We start from the raw sequence: 13,797 nt of genomic DNA on the forward strand, positions 1-13,797 counted from the left end.
TACTGCGAGTAGGTAAAAATAATGTGTCTTTCTTTGTGAATACATAATATATATAATATTGTTGAGACGGGCAACAGTTTCTTATTTTTACATTTTTGTTTGGTGATTTATCAAGGTGAAATTGTACCTTGGCTTAAAGAAAATTAAAAAACACTGATAACACATAGGTTAACATGGTTAAAGTCAGTCTTTTCAGATCAACACCATAAAACTGACTTCTGTCTCTCAGGAGCCTTAAAGTATGAGTCAGTTATAATAATAAGAGACATAAACAACTGGTGCCTGTCTGTCATTTATCCTCTACTTTTGTAAAGATTTCCTTTTGTGTTAAAGTTTTTTGCAGATTTTTATCACACATAAATCAAATAACCCCTTTTTAAATTGTATATAAATATAATTTCCTCATGCACAGCCATCATCGTATCTGAGGTTGCTTTTTTTTGTAAAAACCTTTGTGAGTGAATGCTGCCCCCTGCCTGAACTAGATGAGAAAAGCTGTTGTTTTCCAATCCAAAAACAGAGGAAATCTTTACAAAATTACAGCAACAATAAGAGACTAAAACATGTCTTGTTAAGACTGTCATCACCAAAGCAACCAGAGATCTGAGCTTAAGTAATGCTCTTCGTGCCTCTATGACTTGGTCATCCCAGAAATCCCATGTCTAGCCGCAATTGTGTGACTAGTCACTGAATAAAAACACTTTAGTTATGTAATTTACTGCAAAGGGCCATAATGTAGTCATTATGCCATGCAAGTATAATTGGCGAGTGTTATTATTGTCTTAGTGCGTTTTATTATGTAAAGCCTTGTTGACAGATTTATGTGGCAACAAATCATTAACCCCTTCACACCCATTGGTGCAATTATGCAACAATCAATTCTGGCCCCAAAAGTACCTTCATTTAACATCTACAAGAAAGCAAAAACACAAGTGATTTTTTTTTTTAATTTTTAACTAGTAAAGATTCAGGTGCCAATAGGTTTAAATGCACGTAGATGCCAAGTACATGTTAGAATATAAATTAAAAAAAGCAAAATAATCAGATCATATTTTTGCCAAAAAGCTTAATTACATTTTGAATTTTAGCGTTGAAATTTCATTTCATATACCGTTATACCAAATTTTAATTATTATTATTAAATTTTTAATTTTAATGAAAAGGAAACTGTTGAGCACACTTATGTCCGTTTGTTCTGTAATTCAAAGATTCTGGCCATAGAAAAGGTTTTGCTTCCAATTCCCCCGTTTCCCCGCTAGGGGCGCTAATGAGCTCACTGCGACATGGCATCAGGATTCAGGTCTCGGCGATCTCTGTGGTGAGAACAGTCTAAACGTGATGGCGACTGCTGGAACTGCAGACTCTGGATCAACAGCCCCGACAGGTATCTTTTTCACTTATCTTCCTCCTCCTCCATTCATTCTTTTTGTTATAGATAAGATCTAGAAACATCCGCATAGCGACCTGTAGAGCTAAACATGGCGCTAGGTGTTAGCTTTGGGCTATTAGTATTTCAACTCCAGATTAGCAAGTTAGCATGGAGGATTTCAGAATAAATGGACCTCTCGATGTTTAGCTTGTTTGCTACAAGCTAAGAAAACACTGAGCATATAATTAGGTTAATCATGTTTTATATAAAGAGTATTTTTATGTACATTGGGAACACAACTGGTAACATTAGATAGATCCAGGCTAACGCACCCTGATGTGTATTATCATGCCGGTAGGTCAGTACATTTGTCTTTGAAGCTAAAATTAGCCGCTTCACTGACACTCCGGAGCAAAACAATAAACTATTTTCTAGAAAAATCCGGGTTTTTCGTTTGCAGGGGGGATGTGTGGCGCGTGTCCATCGGTTCAGGATCGATTGTTTTCTTGTTTCCCCCCATCCCCCTTAGCTAAGTTAGTACAACAAATTTTCCATTCTTACTACAGTAAATATTATTATCTTATTAGCTATAAAGAAAATTGAAACGTTTTCCACTGTTCCCGTTTCATCTATACAGAGCTATACTGTAATAGACAGGTTTGATGATTTTCTACTGTGTTTTGTAAAGTATTTCGGGTTACTAGGTTCAGACCGTTTTCTGTTGTCATTTTTTAAACTAGTCAACAGCAGAGAAAGATAGTGGGACTGTTGCTCTCAGACAATTGGGACAGATAATGGCAAAGTACACGTTACTAATCCATTTAGCTGTCCTCCTGATGGCTGCCCTGGGTAATAGATGAGTTTCCCTCAGTCAGTAGTAACAACATAATCTGAATCAGAGAACAAAAATAGAGACTGGAAAGCAACACTGACTCTCTGACATCCAAAAATGGAATTTAAAAAGTACTAAATTCAGGATTCTCGTTAACCGCAGATACTTGAGTGACAGGCTATCATACAATTTTTCTGCCTGCCCTTTTTTTCTATTTGGGCCAAGTGCCAATATTCTGTAAATCAATAGTCTTCAAGGGATAAAAATGATTTTAGGAACATGCACGGTCTATTATTATTGCGTAGCCTCAGGCAGCATGAATGAGACTGACAAGGACTTTAGTAAACAGAGCAGAACAGATGGTTAGTCAATTATTATACAGTTTGGTACTACAGTCATTGTTAAGGAATTAGGTTAGTTCTTATGCAATTTTCTTTAGTGTTTGTTTTTGGAGGGTTAGGGTTAGTAAAGAACTAAACCTTTCAGGTACATTAGTCAGCTGTAGCTGACAAATAATTTAAAGAACCACTCTGATGAAAATCGTGTTGTTAGTATTTTTAACTTACCTTTTCTTGTGGCATTTCTCTTATGGTGGAGGACATGGATCACGAAAATTAATCTCAAAATGGCATTTTTTTAGAATTGCTTCATTCAAATTGTGAATCAGGAGCAGATGATGAAATACTTTTGGAAAAGGGTTGTAGGTGGGATGTAGAAACTACAACAGCAAGCCACAAGCTCTCTGCTCCACTCCATTTTGATGCATCCACTTGTAGACGAATACATCCATGTACACCTGCCTGGTTTCTGGCTCAGAACTGTACGGCTGGATAGCTCCAAAATTGCTCGCCATTATTGTACCCATAATGTTAGATTGTGTGGGAGGGGGGGTAACCTAGCTGGAGAGAGTGTAAACGGATGGATGATGGGAAGTAAGGGCTATGCTTACTCTGTGCCAACAGTTCCGCCCACAACTCAGAGGTTAATTTCTAATAAACTAAAGCCGCTCTTCAGAAACTATGTCCTAGAAAAAGACACTTTCTTTTATTTAAGCTAAAAACGGTATACTAATAATAATATTATAATAATCATAATTAAAAGACCACTGGGGGAATTTTAAAATATTAAAATGTAAAAAATTCAAAACCTTTGTTTTGCAACTGAGTTTCAACAGAAGTAAATCTGCTAAATTTTACACTTTATGAACTTAAAAGAAGTTCAATCACACTATTTATTGTCTGCATTTGACCCTGCAGACATAGCTGCGCTTGGGAACTATTTGGTGGAAGTAACTCCCCAATCCAACTCTATCATGCTGAGTGTCAAGCAGGTGAGGCATTAGGTCTCATTTTTTAAAGTCTTTTAAAACTTGGCCTGGGTTTGAACCCATGACCTTCCAGTCACAGGGCGGACACTTTAACCACAAGGCTACTGAGTTGGCAACTAGCAGTCACTTCTTCATTTGGTTACTGTCTCATTTGCTTCAACGTCATGTCTGGTTCTTATGTGATAAGACTTGAAAAATTGTCAGCATTCTGACTAAGTAGCTAGAAAAAGACAGGAAGGCTGATCATTTCCTGCCCCGCAGATATAAGGACTCATTTCTGGAGGAGAGCATTGCAGAGAGGTACCTGCATGGATGTGTGTGAGCCCGAACAGCATGAGTCCAGATGATATCGTGTGCTGTTTTATATAATGAGAGGGAATGTGGGCTGAATGAGGCTCATTGTTTCTCAGAGGAAAAGCGCGTGTCCTCTTTCTCTGGGAGAAGATGCATGGCGTGCAGAGATTCTGCCTCATTATTACTACTCTCACCTTTCTTGTGTTGAGACATACATATCGTAGTACATTAACTGGGTTGGAACAGAGGGTTTCTTTCTGGGATTATTGGGCAGGTTGCAGGTATGTAATTGTCATAGCCTTCCATCCTGTTGTGTGTCTTCATTGTGGTTTGCTGCAGTGTTGGAAAGGATGTTGCTATTGGTTACAAGCTAGAAGTGATTGCATAGTGGGCGAGGTATTAAGTTTACACAAGTTTATGTAAGGACCTATCTGTGTTCCTGTCTTAACAAATGTCTGTTGGGATGTCATTCAGTATTGACTGTCAAGTTGGTGTATGCACTTGATGTTGTTAAAAAAAACTTGCAGAATACGTTCTTCCAGATTGTGCTGAATGAATCAAATAGGACAAGTTGATCAAAATGTTAAGTTAAACGAAGTTTAAGGATAAAATACAGTGTCCTGCTGCACAAAGTAGGCTGTTTGGAGAGAAAGGCAGTTTTTCTGACGTGATGCTGACATACATCTTCAGGCGACATTGGAAAATGGAGCAGCTAACTCAGGGGAGAAGCAGTTCGAGAAGAGCTGCTGTGTTGGATGCTGCAGATGGCAACGGAGCACATTTAGGTCTTGGCTCATGGATGGCTTTATACTAATCAGCTTGTGCTGGAAATAGCCTGACTAATGAAACAACAGGAAGGTTTTTTAATAGTTATTCACAAACTCTTTTGTGGAAAAAGCCTCTATAATAGCTTATTAGTGTTCCTCTGTAGTCCCAAAGACGTAGCTTACCTCATATTACACTCTAAATAACAATTTTATTTTTGTCCTTAGGGGCCAGCAGCATTCGAAAAATGGCCCCCGCCGAGGTAAGGAGACACTTTTATTTAAATGGTGAGTATTTGAAACTGATCTCTTCCAGTTAAGATTTTCTTCTCCTCAATCCTTAGATGCCTGGCTCTTCAGGTACAACGCAAAGTATGAAGAAAACAATTGGGCATCGAGGTGTAGAGACAACCACTGGGGAGACCACATACAAAAAAGTAAGATTATTTGGATGTAGTTTGTAACCTTAGATCTATTTTTAGTTTAAAGAACAATAACAGTATGTGAAGTAAATATTGTTTTTAAAGCATCCTTATTGTTTTCTCCTCCCTGCTCCCTCTAGACCACATCGTCGGCACTGAAAGGTGCAATCCAGCTTGGTATTGCTCACACTGTCGGCAGCTTAAGCCAAAAGGCGGAAAGGGATGTTCTCATGCAGGACTTTGTGGTCGTGGAAAGCATCTTTTTCCCGAGGTTAGTGAAGGATGCTGTGGTTGCAGCCAATTCTTTTATCCCTTCATGTTTTACTTATATGTAATTGGGCTGCCTGTGTGCTGTTGTAGTTTAAATCTGTTTAATGTGTTTCCAGTGAGGGCAGTAATTTGACCCCGGCTCATCACTACAGCGACTTTCGCTTCAAGACTTATGCTCCCATTGCCTTCCGCTACTTTCGAGAAATGTTTGGGATCCGTCCAGATGACTATATGGTCAGTTCTTACATCTGCTGTGTGATAACTGGTGGTTTTGCTTTGTTTTGACGTTTGAAAATAGTAATAAAGCTACTATGAAATCAGTGTATTTGCTTTAAATGAGCTATTAATTGTACTGGTATTGTGAGTATCTAATATTAATATATTCTTTTTCCTCTGTGTTTTAGTATTCCTTATGTAATGAGCCACTGATCGAGCTGTCCAACCCTGGAGCAAGCGGATCCATCTTTTATGTGTCAAGCGATGACGAGTTCATCATCAAAACTGTCCAACACAAGGAAGCGGAGTTTCTTCAGAAACTCTTACCCGGTTACTTCATGGTGAGAATGAATTTATAGTCCCAAATTTAGTCCCAAATATGTATAAATGCTACCAATAAATCACATTAATGAATGTGTATTGTCTTTACAAGATGAGAGTGTGTGCTGGCATCTCCGAGGCATTTATGGCTGGTTTATAAATGGCTTTTCCTTGCGTTATATGTATATATATATATATATATATATATATATATATATATATATATATATATATATATATATATATATATATATATATATATATATATATATATATATATATATAATTCACTGATCAATCAAAGTCCTTTGATTTAATTTTTTTTTAATTTTTAAATATATATGGTGAACAACAACAACTGTCAATTTTCCGTTCACACCAAACTCAACTTGTGCGTCAGATTCATGTACGCTGTCTTAGCTGAAACAAGCGTCAAAGTTCAGCTCCCGCCGAATGTGGGAGGAGCTTCCGACTAAAGCTTTTCTTGACGTCATCACAGAGGACGAGGATGAGAAGAGATCCGTTTTATTTTGAAGAACTGCACAAAAGCGTCGGTACGGATCTCCATGAAATCCTTCAGAAATCAGAGTGAGGGGCAGCAGAAAGCTGCTGCTCTGACTGGAACCAGTGGGAGGGGCTTTATAGCACCAGGGGACACAGTTAAAAAATGAAACGTAGTCAATTCTAACATCCCATGATTCTCTTACTTAAAAAATGTAATGTGTCTTGCACATTAAATAATTGTAAAAGGCCTGAAAAAAACATTGGTTTGTAACAGTTAATGCTGAACACCTTCAGGCATCACGTCATGAGGAACTGTTACATAAGCAGAAACATTAGAGCCACGTGGACTTGGGTGTAGCAAGGAAAACCGCTGTCACTCAAAGCAGTTTGCTGCTTTATCCTGAAATGTAACTAGAGATGTTCATTACGCAAGGAAAAGCCATTTATAAACCAGCCATAAATGCCTTGGAGATGCCAGCACACACTCTCATCTTGTAAAGACAATACACATTCATTAATGTGATTTATTGGTAGCATTTATACATATTTGGGACTAAATTAAAACTAACTTTGGTGCAAAATTGTTTTACCTTGAATCCGCTGTTCAGTAGCAGTTACAACTTCTTATAAAAATAGATATTATTTAACAACACGACAAAGCTGCAGGAACGGTTTTTGTACCGTCATCAAACTCTAAATTTTAAGTATATATTTTTTTAATTGTAGTTTTAAAGTAAATAAAAGTTCAAATAAACAGCAAAAGTACATGTTTTCCAAGTAGTTTTTAAATAGATGTATTATAATTGTGTTCATACAAATAAATCCTTTTATAAACATGTTTTTGTCATTATTTGACATCTTTTCACAATTGTTTTTCTTGTAACTTTTTCCTTTTCCAGAACATAAACCAAAACAAGCGAACGCTGCTCCCTAAATTCTACGGGCTGTACTGCGTTCAGGCGGGTGGGAAGAACATCCGGATTGTGGTGATGAACAATCTCTTGCCCCGGATCATCCCCATGCATCTGAAGTACGACCTGAAGGGCTCCACCTACAAGAGACGAGCTTCTCCAAAGGAAAGGGAGAAGGCCGTCCCCACTTACAAAGACCTGGACTTCATCCAGGACATGCCTGACGGCCTGCTGCTGGAAGCAGACAACTACAATGCCCTTTGCAAGACCATTCAGAGGGACTGCCTGGTGAGCTGCACAAACATACGCCTTTGTCTTTTGTTTCTGTTGAGTATTTTTTATTTTTATTTTAACCCAGATGTTCTCCCTGGAGATTGAAGCCGCTTCACTCCCATGTCACAGCTGCAGAAAACTCTGATGGAAACATCTCACATTTGCATATAAACACCTGTTTTAACCCTTTGGCATTCTTTAAGTCGGTGTGACTCTTCAACCTTTTACGCAATTAACGTAATTCCAGCTGATTCTAAAGCAGAGAAAAGCAACTTTGTGTTATGCAACACTTGACGTTAGTCACTTATATAAAGTGCTGCTTACTGGCTATTTACTGAAGTGAAATGGTACATATCGGCTATTTACTAACGTAAAGTGTTATAAACTTGATTTTCTCTGCGACAGAATCAGCTGATTCACGTTGATTGCATAAATGGTTGAAGACTTATGGTATGTGAAAGACTGTTATGTGGGCGTCGCTGGCAGCATCTCTGGTGTAAGAGGGTTAATGCACCAGCATCCAGACATTCAACAGCCTTAGTAAACAAACCACTAAATTGCAGGGTCTACAAGTGTGTCCCTATGAGTCATTGAGGTTCTTTTATCTATATTGACACGAGTAGAATTGAACCAGGCCATTTATAAACCAGTGATGGATTCTGTTTTACATGTTTTTCTTATGAAATACAGAGTTGCCGCTCTTGATAAATTTCCTAACCTTTTTTTTTTCTCTTCCATTCAGCTTTTGCAGAGTTTCAAGATCATGGATTACAGTCTGCTGATGGGGATTCACAACATGGAGCAGGCGAGCCGAGAGAAGGATCGCGGCGGAGGCCCTTTAGGGGAAAGTGTGGTGTCAGAAGGTGCAGTGACTCCAGATCAACGTCGCCCGCAACCCCAGAGAAGTCTTTACTGTACAGCCATGGAGTCCATCCAGGGGGAGGCCCGGGGCAAGGAGGCGATGGATTCAGAGGACCAGTAAGTCTGACCACAAGCACACATCTGTTTTCAACTGGCTTGTTTGTGTGATGCAGCGTGCTGCTCCTCTGGCCTTGATTTTTCTAGCATGGGAGGAATTCCAGCTCGTAGTTCAAAGGGAGAGAGGCTCCTCATCTATATCGGTATCATAGATATTCTCCAGTCTTACAGGTTGGTGTATACGAGTATTCACATGATTCCTTTGTAAATATTCTAACGTGCCAATAAAAGCATCAATGATTTTTGTTTATGTGTTTTAGATTCATTAAAAAGTTGGAACACTCCTGGAAGGCGTTGGTTCACGATGGGGTAAGAACCTAAATATTCATTTTATATATTAAAAAAGACGAGACAAGATGTCTGATAATGATGTTTTCAGCTTGTTTTCTCGAGGTATCTTAATTAATTGGTTTTCTCCAGATGACGAGATATTATCTTGCAAGAAACAACCAAAAAACCTTTTTCTTCTGAGATCACTGAATGTTAGTAATCTTCTCAAATGTCTTTTGTTTCTGACTGACAACATTAGCACAATTGTTGCTGAGTTTAACCACAACTAAAGTAATAAATTATGTTAGAGTGTGATGCCTGTCACTGTAGATGATCTATGTACCATTGTTCATGTTTTTTTAACATGTTTCTGTTAAGGAGCTGCATCTTTTTTTTTTTTTTTAGTTTTGAGCAATTAGGAACGTGAAAAGTAAGGCACATCGGGTGTCGTGTTTCATTTTTATAACTAGTTTATTTGTGGTGTGGGTGGCATGTCTGCATCAGCTGAGACACAGGATTTGTGTGTTAACATAACAGTAAACTGTTAGGTTTTTCTACTGATCTCCAGATAAGGAAAAGTGTATCTGTATTTTTTTTAGCAGACATGGACATCTTTCTATTCCTTAGAAAGTTAATTGTGAGTTATAAATAATAATAAAAATAAGAGTTTATTGAGTCATTAAGAGAAACTAATGAAAACATACCTGAACTTCACAAATCTTTTAATATTTTTCAAAAATGAGAAAAAAATGGTCAATGTGTTATCTCACATTTGTACTCCAGACCAACAACAACAAAAAGGTGCTATTTTCACATAACTAGTAATTTAGAGTGAAAAAAGTCAAACTTTCATTAATAAAATGACAAATACTCACATTAAAAACGTAACAAAAAAGTTTTGTAGCCTGGCATAGAATTAGAGTATTGAATTTTTGAATTTGAAAATCAGATTTCACTTTTTCAAATGCAGATTGATTCAAATATAAAAAAAAATTTTTTAAATCAGCCCTGTTATTGTACTAATGTGGCCACATACTTAAAACTTTTGACTTACAAATTTGATGCAAACATAGCACTGCTTAAAACCACTTTCTGATTTTTGTTCTCCAGGACACAGTTTCCGTCCACAGACCAGGCTTTTATGCAGAGCGTTTCCAGCAATTCATGTGCAACACGGTGTTTAAGAAGATCCCACGTGCGTATATCCTTTGTTTTCATATGCAGAGAAGATGCTGGGATTTGCACTGACAGTTTAACATTATGTCCGATTCCAGTGAAACCGTCACCGTCTAAGAAGAGCCGTGGTGGAGGTCAGGGAGGACTTAGGAGGGCCCCCACTCTTGGAGCGCCCACTCCATTATCCCACGCAACCACACAGCCAGCTGTTGAATCTAGAGTCGTGTATCACAGTCATTTTAAAAGCACAGACGCGGAGGCTGACAGTAGTAAGAAGCGATGCCTCCCCTGTAATTTGATCTGTTAATGTTTCTGTCAGTTCAACAGCAAAAAAAATATCCATCTTGTTTACAGGTACGCTGTCCGGCAGACCGGATCTGGTTCCGAAGACGCCTCCACTGCCAGACAACCCTGCTGATGGTGAGGCCAACCTCTCCATCTCATCACTCGGCAGTACAGGAGCTGCCTCCACCTCCCCTCCACTGCGGTAAACCTATCTCCCCCTCCATATTTCACATTTGCACCACATTTTTCTCTGACTTTTGCTTCCTGCTGCAGATCCGTGGGAGTGGAAGTTCATAAATCGGCAAATACAGACAATGACCTGGGAGCCTCACCTGGGTATGCAATGCCACAGCTCACATAATATTGACCCTCCTGGTTTTTTTTGTGTTTTTTTTCAAGGTTTTTTGTTTTTTATTTAGAAAAATGTGACTTTTATTGTTTTTCCTTTGTGTCAGTTTTGGGGCAGAAGAGGCTGCTGATAATTCAGGCAACCTGTCTGGAAACGAAGATGCAGTTTCTCTTTCTGACGTGATCCCAGAGACCAACATCTAGTTTGTAAGTTTAACATTTTTTTATTGTGTAGTTGCCAAAATTAATTGTCAGACTTGTCTTTTTTTATAGCAGTACTTTTTTGCAGCGAAAAAGAAAAAACAACACGATAAACCCACCATGGTCCATTTTAGAAGATGAGGAGCTCCTGCACAAGTGAACAAAACAGGAAGAACCCGTCAAAGTAAAAGTTGTCCACCCGGCTCGGTCTTTCCCTTGCACTTGTGATGTCTTCTCATCGCTTAGATTTTACCCCGTGGATGAAGGCCTGAGGTGTTAAGGGGTTTTGTTACAAAAAAAAAACCAAGAGTAGAACTGACTAGAGGATTGTTATGTTTCCAATGCCTCCATATTTGTTGGCAGCTGTGGCACACTTTCTACAATCTTTCATATACGTACGCTGCAAAGGCACATTAGAGAAAAAGCTCAGTAATAAAAAATGTAATCAAGAACTGTGGAGATGGAAGAACCTGAAGAGCGATCTGAGTGAGCAGGCGGTTCAAAGAAACACTCGATGGAAAGTCACAGCCTCCGAGGATAGAGTGTGCTTGTGTTTACTTTGTACCCATGCCAAGGAAAGGGGGGGCAACATTTCTTTGACTTTCACTCCAAAACAGTATTAAACCCCATCCATATAACCTGCCCCCCTCTACAGTCCTCATCAAAATGGCAAAAACTAAGCGTTTAGTCAATAAAAGTAATTCGATCAACACTTATGCTGGTAAATCTTTATCGACTGGGGATGTACAGTGTTAGAAAATGAAAGAGCGTTGGATCCGGACAAACCAAAGTCTTTGTCCCGGAAGCTACAGCGGTGCTTTCCTCGCTCCCACTAATGTTTGAATGTACTTTGCTTTGTTCTCATGAAAATGTGTCCTACACAGCCTTAGGATGCTGTTAAATGAGTTAATTTATTAAGAATACTTTCAAGTTTGGGTCTGTTTTCGGTCATGTCTGTGCCTTCTACATCTTCACTCCCCCCCCTTCCCTGTATTTCGTAGTAAGTGCTCTAGTTGCAACGTAGAAACCTGCCTTATGACTAGCTGAGATCATCACACTGCCATTTGTATGGACATCCAGTCTGAGAACAAACACTAGCACAATCCTTTATTTATCCTAAGTCCTTTTATTTTGGCTTCATCAGCTGGAATAGTCATTTCCTTTCATCAGACAGCAAAAACACCTACTCGTCTTTCCTTTCTGACGGTTACAGAAATGACACTTGCCCACGTTCTGTTCTGGACCAACGCTACTTACCATCTGAAGGAGGGTTTTACTGAAGATTTTTACTTAAAATCTGCGTTAAGATTTCCGTGCAGAGTGTGCTGAAAGCTGATGGGAGATTTCTGATGCAGAAATTTGAATTTACTCTGTAGTGAATGTAGCACCGTCTGATTTTAGGAATTATTCCTGCTAGTGTCAAACACTTGCTGGGTTTTTAGTGGAGGGAGGGGGGCAGGGTCATTATGAAGAGGTGAAATGGATCACACTGATGCAGAGGCTGGTCTTTTATTTTGAAATGGAGTCACGTCACCAAAGAGAAGAGCCCAGAAACTGAAGGGGAAAAATGGGACACTCCTGTTTGGACTGATGTGTTTTATTTAGTGATAACAGTGGGTTTACTGTTAAACTGGATTTTTAACGGTGGCTTTAATTTTCAGAATCCTGTGTTAACTGGATGTTTGATTCTTTTGCCGAACTATTTCATTTGCATCGCTGCCAGAAACAACCCTTATTGTTATTGACTGCAGAATTTGTCCTCCCAATCCTTCTAAATCTCCTCACAGTAGACTTTTGTAAAAGCAGTAATGCTTTTAGATTATAGGAATGACATGCTGTAAGTATTCCAATTTTTTTTTAAATCATTTTAGAAATGATGCAAAAAATATGAATTTTCTTAATTAAAACCATCAACCTGAACACTCCCAAGAACTCTGGTTCTTCAAAATAAACTAAAAACATCCATCCTATATTTTTACAGTTGGGTTTTTTTGTGTGTAGTTACTCTCTAAAATGTTTATTACAGGTCAATTTTGATTGTTTTATTTAAAACAAAAGTTTGCTTTGAAGAAAACAAAAACTATCTGGTGCTTTTGGAAGTTGTAGACACTACAATTATTTTTGAAGGAATGCAATATGAACCACAATCTACCACTTTGGATGGTCTAATACTATGATTGAAGAAGGTTGAAGTAACAGATTTGTATGAAATACTTGAGATGAGTGTAAGCTGTAAACTGAAAGAAGGATGTCTCGAACTTTAGAGCTTGTATTGACTGTAAAGAGGACGACATGACAATTTCTCCTTTTTGTACTTTTCCATTGTGTAAATAATAATATTGTCTTTCCACAATGATCCAAGATTGTTTATCTCTCATTTTCTACATGAATGTTTAGAGTGGCATTTCAGCCAATATTGCTGGTTCTCTTACGTGCTTTGATTATTCTTATTCTTATATATTTTTTTCTGTATAAAATGTTGATATGTACATAAAGGTCACAGAAATGCCTTGTCATGCAACGTGTGCTGCCTGTTCCTCCTACCATGTTACATTTGAGTGGTGGTGATGTTTCCATTTCTGATTTGAAAGGATTAAAAATATTTTCTAAATCTTTTTTTTTCTCCTTTGTGTATCTGTTATTTAGTGTGTGTGAGTGATTGCCAGCAGGATTTCTTTTTTTTTCTGTGTTTGGCTGTTGTTCAAATATGACTATTTTTGAGAGTAGTAGTATTGAGAGCAGTAATGCCCTTCTTATTTCAGTAAAAACACAGTCATTTATTATTCTCTAAAGTGTAGTTTTAGTTCTCCTTTTATCCCTTGTGATATCCTATGGGGTCCAGATGACCCGATCCTTACATTGATGTGTTACCTACCGGGACAAAGGTGGAAAGATTTCATGTAATCCATGGACACCAGTGAAGATCACAAATCATTGAAGAAAAAAGTTCAGCGCACTGTCTAGTGGGTCTAGATGACCCCACTCCCAATGTTAAAGTGCCCAGGATAGCACAAGCGTTACATATTTAAACAATTG

The 13,797-nt window shown here is 38.3% G+C and overlaps 1 protein-coding gene across 3 annotated transcripts; it reads left to right on the plus strand.

Moving 5' to 3' along the window:
• Positions 1-1,256: 1,256 nt before the first annotated feature.
• On the plus strand, positions 1,257-13,377 carry LOC101173168 (phosphatidylinositol 4-phosphate 5-kinase type-1 alpha). 3 transcript variants are annotated; one of them, XM_020710207.2, is made up of 17 exons: positions 1,266-1,384; positions 3,790-3,828; positions 4,815-4,849; positions 4,931-5,023; positions 5,149-5,279; positions 5,395-5,512; positions 5,683-5,835; positions 7,219-7,518; positions 8,246-8,481; positions 8,569-8,652; positions 8,742-8,790; positions 9,862-9,946; positions 10,026-10,196; positions 10,282-10,414; positions 10,486-10,548; positions 10,668-10,767; positions 10,834-13,377. In XM_020710207.2, the coding sequence occupies exons 1-16, from the start codon at positions 1,339-1,341 to the stop codon at positions 10,762-10,764; spliced, it is 1,833 nt and encodes a 610-aa protein (XP_020565866.1). In that variant the 5' UTR covers positions 1,266-1,338; the 3' UTR covers positions 10,765-10,767; positions 10,834-13,377. The 3 variants fall into 3 exon arrangements, with proteins under 3 accessions (XP_004078182.1, XP_020565866.1, XP_020565865.1); XM_020710206.2 differs by having other exon boundaries at positions 1,267-1,384; positions 10,850-13,377; XM_004078134.4 differs by lacking the exon at positions 3,790-3,828 and having other exon boundaries at positions 1,257-1,384; positions 10,850-13,377.
• Positions 13,378-13,797: the final 420 nt, after the last annotated feature.

Source organism: Oryzias latipes, chromosome 16 (genome assembly GCF_002234675.1).
Source record: "Oryzias latipes chromosome 16, ASM223467v1".
Lineage (NCBI taxonomy): Eukaryota > Metazoa > Chordata > Actinopteri > Beloniformes > Adrianichthyidae > Oryzias > Oryzias latipes.